The sequence below is a fragment of the Tenrec ecaudatus genome, chromosome 15 (genome assembly GCF_050624435.1).
Source record: "Tenrec ecaudatus isolate mTenEca1 chromosome 15, mTenEca1.hap1, whole genome shotgun sequence".
In the NCBI taxonomy this organism is placed as follows: Eukaryota; Metazoa; Chordata; class Mammalia; order Afrosoricida; family Tenrecidae; genus Tenrec; species Tenrec ecaudatus.
In genome coordinates, this window is record NC_134544.1 from 71,599,114 (window position 1) to 71,614,417 (window position 15,304).

The 15,304-nt window shown below is 42.8% G+C and overlaps 1 protein-coding gene across 1 annotated transcript in view; it reads left to right on the top strand.

Annotated features, from left to right (window-relative positions):
- Positions 1-7,520, top strand: part of LOC142427506 (uncharacterized) — a 68,554-nt gene extending 61,034 nt beyond the window's left edge. The window contains exon 5 of the mRNA XM_075532745.1: positions 7,329-7,520. Coding sequence (XP_075388860.1) covers positions 7,329-7,520 — 192 coding nt within the window. The remainder of the gene's footprint in view (positions 1-7,328) is intronic.
- Positions 7,521-15,304: the final 7,784 nt, after the last annotated feature.

Here is a 15,304-nt window from a genome sequence, read left to right on the forward strand (position 1 = left end):
TAGAAAAAGCAAAGAACACTTGATACCTTTGGATGATGGCATTGGGGATGGATACTTAATATGTAGTAGATCCCTGTGTGGGAACTAGTGTTGCCAGAATTCTCTGTAGAAGTGAGCGTGGCAGGACTTCATCTAATACACTTTGGACATAAGATCAAGAGGGGCCAGTTCTTGGGGAATGGCATTATGACTGGTGAAGTAGATGGTCGTGAAAAATGTAAGGCCCTCAGTAGCTGCCGCAACAGGCTCAAACACGGATGGTGACGGTGACCCAGGGCCAGGCAGTGCTTTGTTCGAATGCACAGAGCCCACTCGATGGCACCTAACTACAACAATGCAAACAAACAAACAAACTTAATTCATCTTGCTGTTTGCGTCAGGGAGAACTCAAAAGAGCATACACTTAAAAATATAGATCTTGATATATGAACATGTTTACATTGAGCACATGAACTGTGAACCAGTGCTGAACTAGAAAAGAGCAAACACTAGGGGAAAAGGCAATGCCAAGTCATAGTTGGCTCCAGCCGGGACATTTCTGTGTGAGAGGACAGAGGGTCAGAGGTGAACGTCATTCTGCTCTGACATGTTACTCATCCTAAACCAGACCCTACTGACTTCACCCTGAAACCCTAAGAGGGTTTCACATGTAGTAAGCCACTGAGATCTCTATAATGAGTCAGTATTTCAGAAGCAGGTTAACAGAACTGTTCTCTAACATTCAGCTCGTGTTCCAGTGTTGAACTGCTTTCACCACACAGCACCTCCAGCTGCATAAAATGAGTTTGGGAAAGTTTCCCAGGATTCCTGGGGTTCATCAAACACTAGTGTTTGGAATTTCAGGTGGAGTCATTTCTCTAACATGTAAAACAGGCGACCTTCTCTGCATGGGACAATAGCTTCTCCTGTGACAATTGTTTGCTTCATGAATATCAATTGTAGACCAGGACTCATAAAAATGGGAGAAACCCCTTGGGTGAAACAGTGAGATGGAGAAGCGTCCCCAGAGCACAACAGGAACCAGTCCTGAAACTGCTCATCTGCACCTGTTCTTGGGTTGTAGCCTGTGATCTGTGGGTCCTGCGCACCCCGTGCGGCCCAGATCTCTCCCTGCAGGGAGTTTGTTTCTGGGATCACACTGACCTCCTCTCGCTGTCTTTCTCACGGAGTAATAGACAACCTTGTCTTCCACTTTATAATGTCCATTTGCAGACAAACTGTGTTCTTGCCATTGTCTCTGCAGATGGTGAAATGACACTTCATGGAGTCTGAATGGTTTGTGGTCCTGCGATGAAGTACTGACACAGAGAGATGGGGAAAGTCTACACACCAAGGTATTTTGTATCCTCCTCCCTTGAGGAGCTAATTTCACAGGAAGTCATTTTCTTTGTTTCTCATCTCTAGGTGCATACTCTGTAAATAAAGAGGGGGTTGAAGCACAGCTGCCATCCCTTCAGGCTTCCTGACACTCTCAGGATGTGAGTTTTCACAGCGTGTGTCTCACACAGTCACAGGGGGCAGTGTCCTTGGACTTCAGGCTGCTAATCTGTAGATAAGCTGTGCTACTGGGTCATCCAAGGAGAAGACATAGCCCTGTGTGAAGCTCTGGACATATGTTGACTTCCCAGTGTGGGTGTTGATCCAGCCCATCCACTGAAGGCTTTTTCCTGGTGCTTGTCACACCCAATTCATATCGTAGCTGGAGAAGGTGTGTCCAGAAGTCCTGCAGGACACTTTCACCTACGCTCCTGGCTTCTGCACCTGGGCCCCAGACTTTACTAACTCCATCTAGGCGTGCACACCTGCGAGGAAGTAAACTATAAGGCGAGGGCTCTGGAGCTGCCACAGTCTTCCCTCTGGCCTCATCCATGTCGTAGCTTACCCAGCACGGCTGCCAATAGGAAAATACAGCTCCACAATCACTCCTGATGCATGCACTTCAGTGTCAGTGATTCAAGAGCAACCTATATGGCAATGTCCTAGTTTATTGTGGTATCAGAGGTGATGGCTTCAGCGTTCAACTCCATAGGGCACTTGTATGTACACATAATTCACATCCATGAATGCATTTTTGATCTACATCAGGTATAAATAAGAGGAAACCTGAAGAATTTGACAGAGCCACACACCAGCATAGCTCATCTGCTCATCTGAAATGTGGTCTGGAATCCTGATGGCTAGTGGGGGTGAATCTCATGATCTCATGATGTGGTTTGACAGCTGGTCATGACTGGTACAGATGTATCCATTTATACTCGACCCCTATAATTTCACTGACTTCATAGATGAGATCTGACAAAATCAGCTTCTCATGGACTAATACTGACCAATCAAGGGGTCATTCCTCTGTGTCTGTGATGAAGTAGAGTGATGTTTCACTGACTCACTGGGGTGGGTGTGGGGGAAGTCTTACTCATTTTACTATATCATCTTCACTATTACTACTTATGGAATGAGTGTGTTTTCATAAATAGTCAGCTATATCTTCCATGAACTTATTTTTTCTTACTCAGTTAAATAACGTATACCAAAATATTATTTCATTAGGCATAATTTGCTTACTTCCTCTTTTCACATAAAAACCAGCACACAAAACGTAACATAAGAAAAATTGAAAAACAACCAATTGAATAATACAAAAGTGTGTAAATTATTAAGAAAACATTCACAACCAAGCAATACAATATTTGAAATATAAGGAAATATTAATTTATCACCGTAAGTCTGACAGTATTCCCTAAATAAATTTAATTAATTTGCAAGATATGTTAAAGATACATTGGCAAGATTAACATAAGTTGTAAAATTTAATTTAAAAAATAGCATCAATGTTGTGAAAAAGATTGGCAAGATGCCATAAGATTAGGACATATCTCTACAAACTCAGAAATTTTCTAGAGTGCAGTACCTATTTTCTGGGAAAAAAATCCTTCCTTGCCTGAATGGTCCTAAAACAATTCAAGTGCGTAGGGCTCATGGAAACTCAGCAATCGTTGGAGGCTCTTCATTTCAAGGCCAGGGCATTGTTTTCTCAGGTTTCAACTCAAAGAACCTAGGGACAAAGCATAAGGGTCGATCAAATGTAGATCAGTTTCCCGGTGCTGGACGATGGAACACCCCATACTATCTATCCACTCATACCTCTATAATGTGTAATCACGTGGAGATAATCACAACTCTCTGCCCACATACAAGCTCTAGGCCCTCTCTGGACCCCTGCCCCTCCATTTCCACTCTGGACACCTGCTCTTTCTCTCTTCGTCTGACTCCTCCTCCTCTGAGTCAGGCATCTATTCCGTATTCTGCAATGTGAGCCATGGATGCAGTGATGCTGAGAGTCCTTCCATGCACCCATCAGAGAACTGAAGTGAATTGGCATATCGAAAGTCACCCGAAATCTGGAGGAGGTCTATTTAGAGGGGCATGGCTTCATTCTGCTTACCTGAATCAGAAGCTACTGAACCCATGTATTTGAAAAAACAAAAACCAAATAAAACAAAAATGTAAATTAAAAATTTATAAATTTCTAGAGATTGAGTACTGTTTGCTGTGACAGTGTGAAACTATTGGGGCCAGTCATTAGTGAAGCACCACATTTTGTGGGCTTTGACTATAAAACCCCTCCAGATTTTTACGTGAACTTTCAAAATAAGCCCTGGGTTTCAGACACTGGAGAGGGAGACTTTTATCAACTCAAAAGATTTCTCACCAGCGGAAGGTCAATTCCATTGACTTTTCATATCTGGAGGTAAAATATTTTCCCTATCAACCACACACCCCATATCTTACCCATGAGACCTAAGTGTGAGGGTATAGTGAACAAGTATTAAAAGATCCAAGATAAAGAAAGGAGATACTGCAATGAAGTAAAGGAACACGGACAGGCCAAACTATAAACTACACCACAGGCATGAAGGTCAGAGTCTTACTGCCCAGGTGCTATAAAAGATTCAGCCTCAATCAGAAGAACACACAGAAAACTCCCTGTTCTCCCACTTCATCACCATGTAGATTCCCAGCATCACAATCCTGCATTACAATTTAGAGTGGGAAGAATCTGCTCCTCTGTGGAGAAAACAAAACAAAACAAATTACATATAGCAAACATAGCTATAGTCTAACCCTTGCCAGGTTAGCACGAATCCCCACAAAACTTAGTTTCCCACAAAACTTAGTTCTGAAAAATGTTTCTACCTCAAAGAAACACTCATTATTAAGATAAATTTTCATTTATCTGAATACGCCCATCACATTTGTAGACTGATTTTCTGTGTTGCCATACCTCAAATTTAACTCATTAGTCTTATTGAAGGTTTTTAAATTTTATTTTACATTGAAAACTGACCTGAGTATTTTTTCAATGTCTTGTCCAATCAGTATTCTTTACCAAATCGCTGTAGTTTGTCCAATAGAAGTGTGCAGGACACATGGTTCTAGAAATGGAGTGCTGTGTGAAAAAGAGCCCTTATTCATAGACGTGGAGACCGTGGGACAAAATTATTTGCAGAGCACATTGAAATCTGCAAACGAAGTGAAAAGACTACAATGGATGGATGGATGGATTTTGATAAGAGTAGTACGAACCCCCAGTAAATTGATTTTAAAAAAGAAGAAAAGAAATGTCTAGGAAATGATTGTGACATATGTACAAATGTTCTTGATACCATTGATGTATGGGTACAAGAACTGTAAGAGTCCTCAATAAAATTTATTCTTTTTTAAAAAAATAGTGAGGAGACTTAGAGATGATCACATTCTAATAGAGAATAAGTCAAGTGTAGCAATGAATAAAGAAAACATAAATAGCAATTAAGTAATTTCAAAATATAATGAAATTAGTATGTGAATCCAGAGGCCTCAGGATAATCTGCCAAGTTTAAAAGACAAAATGAAAATTATTTATGATACCTAAGATGTATCATAAAGAGCAAACTTGTCATTATCCAAAACAGTTGACTAGGACTAGAATTCAGATTAGGAGCACCAGGAAGAAACATGTGGTTAATATCTTATAGAGAGAGTCCAGACTGCATCACATTTGAGAATGACATGTTGTTTTGTATATGTACCGTCCATTTTGACTAAAGATCACTCTTAATAGAGACTGGAACTGCCCCCATAGGGATCTCTAAACTGTAATCTTTTTGGACACCAATTGTCAGTTTAACTGTGCAAGGGACCTGCTCACCTTTCAAACAGCATCCACGATCTTGAACTTTGTGTCGCCAGGGATTGCTACATCATCACTTACAACTGTGTAGAGAAACACAGTTTACAAAAACGTTTAATTGGCATGTATAAGGTTTAACTGTAAGCAAGGGTTTTTCCATCTCAATCCTATCACCCACCTAATCTGGGTTGAGAGCAGTAACCTCTATTAACAGGAAATTAATCTCTATTAAGCAGTAAATAAAGGGAGAACATGCTTTCTGTGATGTCCATAAAGATGACTTCATTATTTTTATTTCGTTTTTTTAGTATTACACCTCTCTTTCATTTATATTCATGCTTATGCAAAATGAACCACATAGTATATTTGAACATATGAAAACTGTCTTGTCTATCACACTATTAATTATAAAAGTTTATAAGAGAACATGTGTTCACATTCTATTGAAAAAACAGAGTTGTTGGTCCTAGTTAGAATACGAAAATGAAAGTACCATTGCCATGTTCACACTGTAAATCCAACATTCATTATAGAATGTATAATAAATAGAAAGTGTAGACAAGAGTCTTAAATGACTTCAGGGTATGTAATAAAATTCCCAGAAAAGGATAGAGGCATGGGTCTTAAACAGAATTGGAAGTTGTCTCATATGTGAATGTCAGTAGGTTGAGAAATACCCAACTCAATGTAATCAATAGAAGAAATATATCCCTAACATCTATACATATGGTAAGAGGGAAAACAAATTAAAAAACTAGGTTGTCTACATAAACATCTATCAAGAGTGTGCCAGGCCTAAGAATGGCCTGCTATTTTGTCAAACTACAGTGCACACAAAGGACCACGGAACCCATCACCTGCATTATGCAGAGATATCAAACCAAAAGAGGAAGCCCCACTTAAAATGAGGAGCACAAGAAATAGTCTGTCATCTCTAGAGGAGAATTTTCCAATTAGAACACCAATGGTAATGCTGAACCTGCCTTGGAATGCACAACAGTTCATATAATTTCTGCTCAACATACCCCCCTTCTCCTTCCCTCAGGATCATAGTCTTCCAAAAGTTGAGGGAAAAATAGAAAACTTTTTACTTTTTAATTACATTTCTCAGTGAACTATTTGAAACTCAATTATCCTACTCTCATAGATTAAAAGTTCTCTCTTCCCTGGCCTCCTCAGAATGGTATGATTTACCTTTAAAATAGAGAGCCAAGAGGTCATTTCCTGGCAATATTCAGAAAAAAGAATAAGATTTTCTATTCTGTCATTTTTCATCTGCAAATTAATACACATTTTCCTCCTGTCATCATTTATATTCAAGGAATATATAGAGATAATAGTGTATAAGTTTATTAGCTCAAAAAAAGTAGATTAGCTTAATTCTGGATAATTACATGTTACTACTGAAAACGTTCTCTGAAGATCAATTTAATAATAATAATAAGCCACCATTTCTGGTAGGTATAGGGGACCTTTGGGTGGGTCTCATTGATTAATAGCTAATACCATTCCAACATTTCCCAAAAATGCCAAGTACAAGAATTTAAAAATAATTACTAAACAATCCTGTATAATAAGTAGTCTACTTACATCAGACTATAAGCTAATGTTCACTTTCGATGAGGCAAGATAAATGATTTCTAACAAAAGCTGCCTCTGCAATCATTATATTAGAAATAATTATTATGAAAAATATATAGATAGGTCCTAGTAAATGGCAAAATATTTCCAAGACAAAGTTTAATAACAAAAATAAGGGAGGGATTGGCGCATTTAATATAAATACTGAACACATTGTGATAGAATTCTAATAATGCTGGCTTCAGGGAATAACACACTTTATTGAATGAGACTTTTTGGAAAATCAGGGATCAATTCTTCAGTTATTTAAACTGTTCTACTTGAAGACCAAAAACGCGTGGTTCAATATACAAAATAGTTATCAACACAGCTCATTTTAAAGAGCAAAACACGCATCAAATGAGATTTCTGCAGTTGTATTCTCACTGCAGGATCGTGTAGAATATGCACCTTTTTCTAACTTTGGGTTAAAATATCTACAAGACTGTGGTCTTCGAGGCCTTATTCCATCTGCCAGTTCTTGCCGATCCTCAGGAGACAGTAGATGCTCTCTCATTCCACTCATCACCATCTTAAGGCAATCAGGGTTGTCTTGAATGAAGGGTTCAACTGGGACGGTTTTACACCAGAAATTCTTGGAGATGAGAGGAAATCTGACGTTAGCGAGGACATCAATCATAAAAAGCTGGCGATTCGGCGCATCATGTCTCAGTCCCCTGACGGCAGCATCATAAACCTGCTCCTCTGTGCTCACGGTCAGGGGTCCTGATTGAGCAGACATGTTACTCGCTGAGCATCAAGTTAGAGAAACTCCTCAGTTTTGTAAACGTCAGTGAAATGCTGGTGAATAAAGGCGTGTACAGTGGCTTTCAACTCAGGACAGTCTAGACACGCTGCTAGAACGCTTAGACCAAGACAGTTTAAAGCATCCACTTGCTCTTTCAAAAAATCAACACACATGTTCTTCACAGGCTGAATCTGGTACTGGTTTGCTGCATCCAACAGAGACTGCACATTGTTGCTATTCATGGTTGCTATTCACAGTGTAAGCATATTCCACCAGGTGTTCAATAATGTAGGTCAGTGTCTTTGAGTTCTACGTCAAAGGACTTTGATTCCAGCGTGTCAGTTGTGAACATGACATTAAATACTGGCCTGGCTGCAGCCAGGACCACACGATGAGTAGGGATCTCTCTTTCCTGATCCATGAGAGTCACATCACACAAAGTTCTCCGTCTTCACATGTCATTCATGACCGCCATGGAGCCCGCCAACAATTTCGCTTCTACCCAAGCGGCAGGTTTCTTCTCGGTTTTTCTTCGGCTACTCCGCGCCACCCTAGAGGCTGACATCCTGCCTGAGCTCGGCTCGCGTCCAGGGCTCCCCGGGCCGGGCCTGGAGTGGGCTGTGGTCTGCGGACTGAGTCTTTGCAGCTGCAGTCTCAACCGCAGGTGTGGGCCCTTTAGCAGGGACCACCTCTTCCTGGCTCCTCCCTAAGCCCCGCCCCAGGCGCGCCAGGCCCCGCCCACCCCACCAGGCACCTGTGTTGGTGCAGCAGCAGAAATGGGCGGGACAAAAACTGCCTTGAGAGGAAGTGAAGGCAGAGACCCTACTCCTCCCTGACCCTGCCAGCTCCTCCCACCCCGGGTCACGCCCAGAAAGGGCCGGAAGTGGCGGTGTCTTATTCCGAACTCCAGTTCATGGCAAGGCTCCTACTGTCCATGCTCTGCTCTCGGTGCCAGAGAAGCGCTCACAGCCTGAGCACCTTGTTGCCGGCGCCCCCAGGTGGGAGGCTCTGGGATCGGGGACGTGCGAGTGGGCAGAGGCTATTTTAGGGTGCCCCTGCTGCACACAGCAGTCCTGCTGACTAGGGTGCAAGCGCCCTTTCTCTCCCCAGGAGTCCTGCCAGCGCTTCTCTTGGTGAGAGATGGGCGGCTGTCCCCGAGGCCGGTCCTATTTCCCCACTTTCGGATTGGTTGGGGTTCATGGTGGGATTCCCTGTTGGAGAAAGGGGATCTGGCCTTGGGTTTTGGGCTTCAGGGTTCCCTGATTCTCTCTTTGCGGGTCTCCTAACCCCCTCCCTTGTTTCCTTCCACACAGCGGCGCCTCCTCCCGGAGACTCCTTGAGCCTCCTCAGCTCAAAGGTGAGCCCCAGGGTCCTGTTCTGCTGACCTCCCTCTGGACCCGACCAGACTCTGTTCTAGGTGCAAGATATCTTGCTGGTCCATAAGAGAAACGTCCTCCCTGGCTTTAAAATATTGATGGTGGGCTTTTTTCTTTATGTTTATATTTTTATCTATATATTACTATGTTTTATTTTTCCTTCCCACTAAAATTTGTTTCTGTTCGTTATCGTTTCTGTTGGGTTTCTCAGTTTGTGAAGCACAGGAGTGGATGCCTACAGATAAGAAATGATGGGAGGGTTTGTAGGGGATGTCTCGTTGGGGTGGGGGGTGGGTGGTGTCTGAGTTGGGGAAAGGAAGGGACTTTGGGGAGCAACGAATGAAGGAAGGAGGGAACTGAGCACTAGAACTAATGGTGATGACAGAAGTCATTTTAAAGGCGATTTAGTCATGGGAAAAAAGACAATGTTGTGAAATTATTGTTGTACTAATTGTACAGTTCTTCTTGTGATGTTTGAATGGTTGAATTGTGGGATATGTGCATTAAGTGTCGCAAAGGGCATTCAAAAAGAAAAGAAGGTCTCCATCATGAAAACTATCGAACTAAATAAACTATGCATGAGTCAAAAACCAAAGCGAAACAATCAAACAAAAAATTAGGTAGCACCAATGTGTTTGACTTCTTTCTCTGGGATGAAAATGGAAGTGGCCCTGAAACAGGCCCTTGGGTTTTGAACGTTGTGAGGCTGAAGGTCAATTTACTTGGAGCTGGTGTAGTGGGCATTGGCCCTGGTGCTCTCAGCCATGGCGCGCTTGGCCAGCTGTCCAGGTAGTAGCAGGTACACAGCTGTCTGGATGTCCCAGGCGGTGATGGTCGAGCAGTTCGGAATATGTAGTTGAGGTGCCTGGTGGGTGATGTGCACGAAGGTGTCATTGGTCAGTGAGTTCACGATGCCCATGGCCCTGGACGAGACGCTGGAATCCGCATGGAGCTACTTGAGCACCTTGTGCACATACACAAAGTAGGTCACTTCACTCCTTCGCTGGCATTTCTTACTGTGCTTCCTTTGAGCCATAGCTGCAGCCTCCTTGGGGCCCCTCCTCGGGCATGCAGGGACTTAGTGGGGTCAGGTGGGTTGTTTGACTGGGACAGTACACCTGGAAAAGGTAACACAGGCGTCCTAAGGCGAGCTCAGGGAGGACAGAAACTCTTGTGGAGCAGAAGGGCAAAAGTTTGCTTAATCTTAATTTTCAGTACGAATACAGACCGTGAAAGCGGGGCCTAAAGATCCTTCTGACCTTTGGTTTTTAAGCAGGAGGTGTAAGAAAAGTTATCACAGGGACAACTGGCGTGTGGTGGCCAAGCATTCACAGTGACGTCACGTTTTGTTCCTTTGATGTCAGCTCTTTCTATTGCTGTGAAGCAGAATTCACCAAGCATTGGATGATTCACCCTCTAATGGGGAACGTGAGCTGAGTTTAGACCTTCTTGAGACAGATTAGTTTTACCCTAATAGGGATGTGTTGTTACCATGGTAACCCTGCTCAGAAAAAGAGGAACTGCAGGTTTCCATTGGGTGTGTGTGCTTAGTTGAGGAGCCAATGGGACGAAGCTGCCTTCTCTGGGATTAAGACAGACTCTTAAACTGCAGGGAGGATAGGACACGGCCAGGGAGCCTCCATTGGGCTTGGATAACCTCCAACTCTGCTGGCCTGGGCTGTGGCTGTCTGTGGATGCCAGTCCCCACTATGCGCTGGGACCAAAACGGTAGCAGCCCCCTCACCTGCCTGTCACACACCTCGTGTTAGTGGTGATCCTGGTGCTAGAACATTGGTAGACAATCTGCTTTTGGTCAGGGTTTCCTATGGAGCAGGGCAGCTCCCTCCCTGTGATCTATTGCTGCCTTAACAGGGCCTTCCAGTTGACCTCCCAAGTGGCGACAAGAAAAATAAGTCCCCACTCGGTCCCAGTGGAAGGGGACAAGGCTCCTAATGGAGGTGCCCAAGGTGCACGTACACATCGGAGCATCTCCAGCTGGTTGCCGGAATGGGACTCCTGGTTGAGCTCCCATATAGTGGCGAGAAAAATGACTAATCCCCACCTGATGCCAGTCCATCCACCTTTTGCAGCAGGAGCAGCCTGCGGTCTCAGGTGAGGGCAACAGGAACATTGATAACAGGTTATTTCTGGTCTCCTAGAAAGTATTAGTAAGTGTTCTTTCAAAACTATTGTTATGTGTGAACCCAATAACTTGAACTTAAAAAAAAACAAGGAAAAAATGTTTATTCATCCTATGCGAATAATGTAGTCTCTAGATGCCAGAATCTTTAATTTTCATCTATCTTACAGTTAGTCTGGAAGGGTCTCATGAAATTTTATTTTGATTTAATTGCCCGTCGACCTTTAAAGCAGCCTGAAACCCACTCAACTCTCATTAGTTCCTTGTTCTGCTGGATCCTTTGATCCTCCAGCTGACCCCTCAATGTAGAGGCCTATATGATTTACACTTCCCTTGAAAGACAAAATGTCACTTACGACCGATGACTGTGTGCTGTCCTTACCCTAGAGCCCACATTCATGAAAATACTCTGCCATATGGCGGCCCGTGTGGAGCTTAGAGAATTGCTTCAGCTCGCCTCCAAAAGAATGGTATAATGAGGGGTAGGAAGTCCTCACTGATTTTGTTGTCAGCTTGTTTGTTCCTTTTTTTTAACTAAAGAAACTTCTTCCCTTTTTAATAAGAGAAATAATAACTTTGTAAAAATAACTAGCACACTAGCATGTCTTTATGCAGGCCTTGGGTGTTTATTTGTGGTTTCTGGGGCTGTTGTCATATTAGCTGTCATTGAGTCAGTTCCATCTCACAGGCACTGAGTGAACAACAGAACAAAGCACTGCACTCTCCTGTGCCAACCTCACAATTTAGGATGAACCCATTGTTGCAGTCACTTTGTTAATCCATTCAATAGAGGGATTCCTATTTTTCACTGCCCCTCTACTTTACCCAACTTAACATCCTACTCCAGGGACTGTTCTCTTGATAACTTGTCCAAAGTATCTAATATGAACTTTCACCATCTTTACCGTTAAGTAGCCCTCTGAAATTACTTATCTGATATTCTGCCAAGACAGACTTGTTTGTTACTACGGCTATTCATGGTACTTGGGGTATCCTTGGCCAGGACTACAACTCAACTACATTGATTATTCTTCTGCCTGCCTAATTCAGTGCCCATCTTTTGCATGCAGAGGAAGCCATTGACAATAGCATGTTTTAGTCAGGTGAACCCAATTCTCAAGGTAATATCTTTTTAAAAATCATTTTATTGGGGGCTCGTACAATTATTATCACAACCCATACATACATCCATTGTGTCAAGCACATATGTGCATTTGTTGCCACCATCATCCTCAAAACACTTGCCTTCTACTTGAGCCCTTAATATTGGCTGCTCATTTTCCCCCTCCCTCCCCATTCCCCCTTACCTCATGAATCTTTCATAATTCATAAATTATTATTTTGTCATATGTTATACTGTCTGTTGTCTCCCCCCACGCCCGCCCTCTTCTCTGCTGTCCATCCCCCAGAGAGGAGACTATACGTAGATTCTTGTAATCACTTCCCCCTTTCTACCTCACATTCCCTCCACACTCCAGGCATCGCCACTCTCACTACTGGTCCTGAAGGAGTCATCTGTTCTGGATTCCCTGTGTTTCCAGTTGGTATCTATACCAATGTACATCCTTTGGTCTAGCCAGATTTGTAAGGTAGAATTGGGATCATGATAGTGGAAGGGAGGAAGCATTTAAGAACTAGAGGAAAGTTATATGTTTCATCGTTGCTACCCTGTACCCTGACTGGCTCATCTCTTCCCCATAACCCTTCAGTAAGGTGTGTCCAATTGGCTACTGATGGGCATTGAGAGTCCCCTCTGCACTCACTTACATTTACAATGATATGATTTTTTGTTCCTTGATGCTTGATACCTGATCCCTTTGAAAGCTTGTGGTCACACAGGCTGATGTGTTTCTTCCATGTGGGCTTGTGTTGCTTCTGAACTAGACGGCCACTTGTTTATCTTTGAGCCTTTAAGACCCCAGATGCTATGTATTTTGATAGCCAGGCACTATTAGCTTTCTTCCTCAATGTAATATATTTCCAGCACTGTAAAGAGGTGTTATTCCCCTGTTTCATCCAATGTAATGTAGCTGTAGATCTCTTGACTGTTACTATCACCATTTGGGGTGTTTTGGGGGGATTTTCTTTCACAAACTAACTTTTTCTGGAAGGACTTAAAATTACTCAAGCTTAGATTAAGAATGTTGATCAAGGTAGGATTCAGACCATGACAGTGTGTGTGTGTGTGGGGGGAGCTTTTTGGAACTAGAGGAAAGTTGTAGTTTTCATCGTTTCTATATCATACCTGACTGGTTTGTCTCCTCTCCAAGACCCTTCTGCAAGGGGATATCCAGTGGCCTACAAATGGGCTTGCAAGTCTGGCTAGACCAGATGATGTACACTGGTACACATGGGAACTGGAAACATAGGGAATCCAGCTCGATGATCCCCTAGGGACCTGTGGGGTGAGTGGTGATACCGGGAGGACTTTGGGAGGGTGGGTTGGAAGGAGGAACTGATTTCAAGGATCTACATGTGGCCTCCTCCCTGGGGAACAGACCACCGAAAAGTGGATGAAGGGAGACGTGGGACAAAGCAAGATATGACAAAATAATAATTTATAAATTATCAAGGTCTCGTTCGTGAGGGAGGGGCCAGTGGAGAGGGAGGGGAAAAATGAAGACCTGATGGCAGGGGCTTGGGTGGAAAGCAAATATTTTGAGAATAATGAGGGCAACGAATGTACAAATGTGCTTTACACAATTGATGTATGAATGGATTGTGATAAGAGTTGTATGAGCCCCTAATAAAATGATTTTTTAAAAAGAAAGAATGCTGATCAAGTAGGTCCAACCTTGTTCTTTAACCAGCCTGCCTCAGAGCTCTGAGACTGAAACCTGGACTTAAGAACTAGGGGAATGGTGAGCCTTATATTCCAGATATTTATGACGACTGGGCATGACAGAGTCAAAGATAAATTGTGTATTTTTCTAGTAGCCTGACTTGCATGTTAGTTTTATAGGGGCACAAACATACACCCCTGTCAAATAACTGCCACTTCACAACTCCCTGACTAAGAAAATCTCAGGGGGTTGAAAAGGGCAATGCCAATGACATCAATCTAGGATATCCGACTAGCCACATCAGGCTAATGTCTCCCTACTTTATCACAGCTTAGCCTCTTCCCGTCACATTCATTTTGTGTTCCTACCCCTCCAGGCTCCTGGTCGAGCAAGTTTCACAAGTGGTGCCAATATACTAGCTTTTTATCTCTCCCTAGAAATCCAAAACTATGGGTGAGATGTGGGTGTTATAGTGAGATAATCAGGGAAAAGGATAAAAACATGTAAAGGGGAAGAAACTGTTGGTAGAAAGGTACACAGATAGTATCAGCACTGAAATAATTGATCACACCTCATAATTCTGTAAATTTTTAAAGTACATTGTAAATGTTTTATAGCAATAAAACTAGCATAAGAATATTGTAGCATTGAGTTTATTGACTTTGGCTTGAAAACAGATTCTTCCTGAAAATTCACCTATTTTGATAACAAATTAAAGTGTGTGGGTTCCTCTATAAAATCAACCTTTCAAAACCTAGGCCAACGCTCAACTTAAGCATTGAACTCCCAAGGCTATACAGTAATCCAGGGTCATAATTGCCTTTCGGGAAGACCTGGAATCCATTCATCCTCTGAGACTAGGAGATACCTGCTTCTATTACATGAATGTCAATGAAGGGGACCTGACGAAGAGAAGAATGGACTCTATTAGCATAGCGTGTGCTCTGTCATTAAAACAAATACCTCAGGTTGAATCCTAATCTTCAGCTCAGGGGCACAGGGTGGGCACTCCTTAGGGCAAGAAGTGCAGGCCAATAACCTGATATACCTAAGTGATCACTCCTCTTCTCTTTCAGGTTGCAGATTTGCCACACATACCAAAATACAGGCCAGTCTAGGGAGCCAGAAGCCTGGGACTGCTGTCTTGCACACTTAAGCATCACAAGGATTTGAACTTCTGAATGGTTGTGAACCAAATCTGTTCACCTGACTGCAAATGTCCTAGTGTCTCTGCTTTTTATTTAGAGAGTGCATTGATTTTTATTCTAGGAGCTTGACTACAAAATGGTGAGTACTATAGAAACCTAGGGTATTTGCATTATACAAAGTAAGGTCAGGTAGTGATCGCTGGAAACCTGAGGTTAGATTATAAGGTAAAAGTGTGATGGGCGGGGCACAATGGATGGAGCTTTCTGAAGCTGTCTATTGCTAACAAATGCATATGTGGTTCCAAGCACTGGATAACTG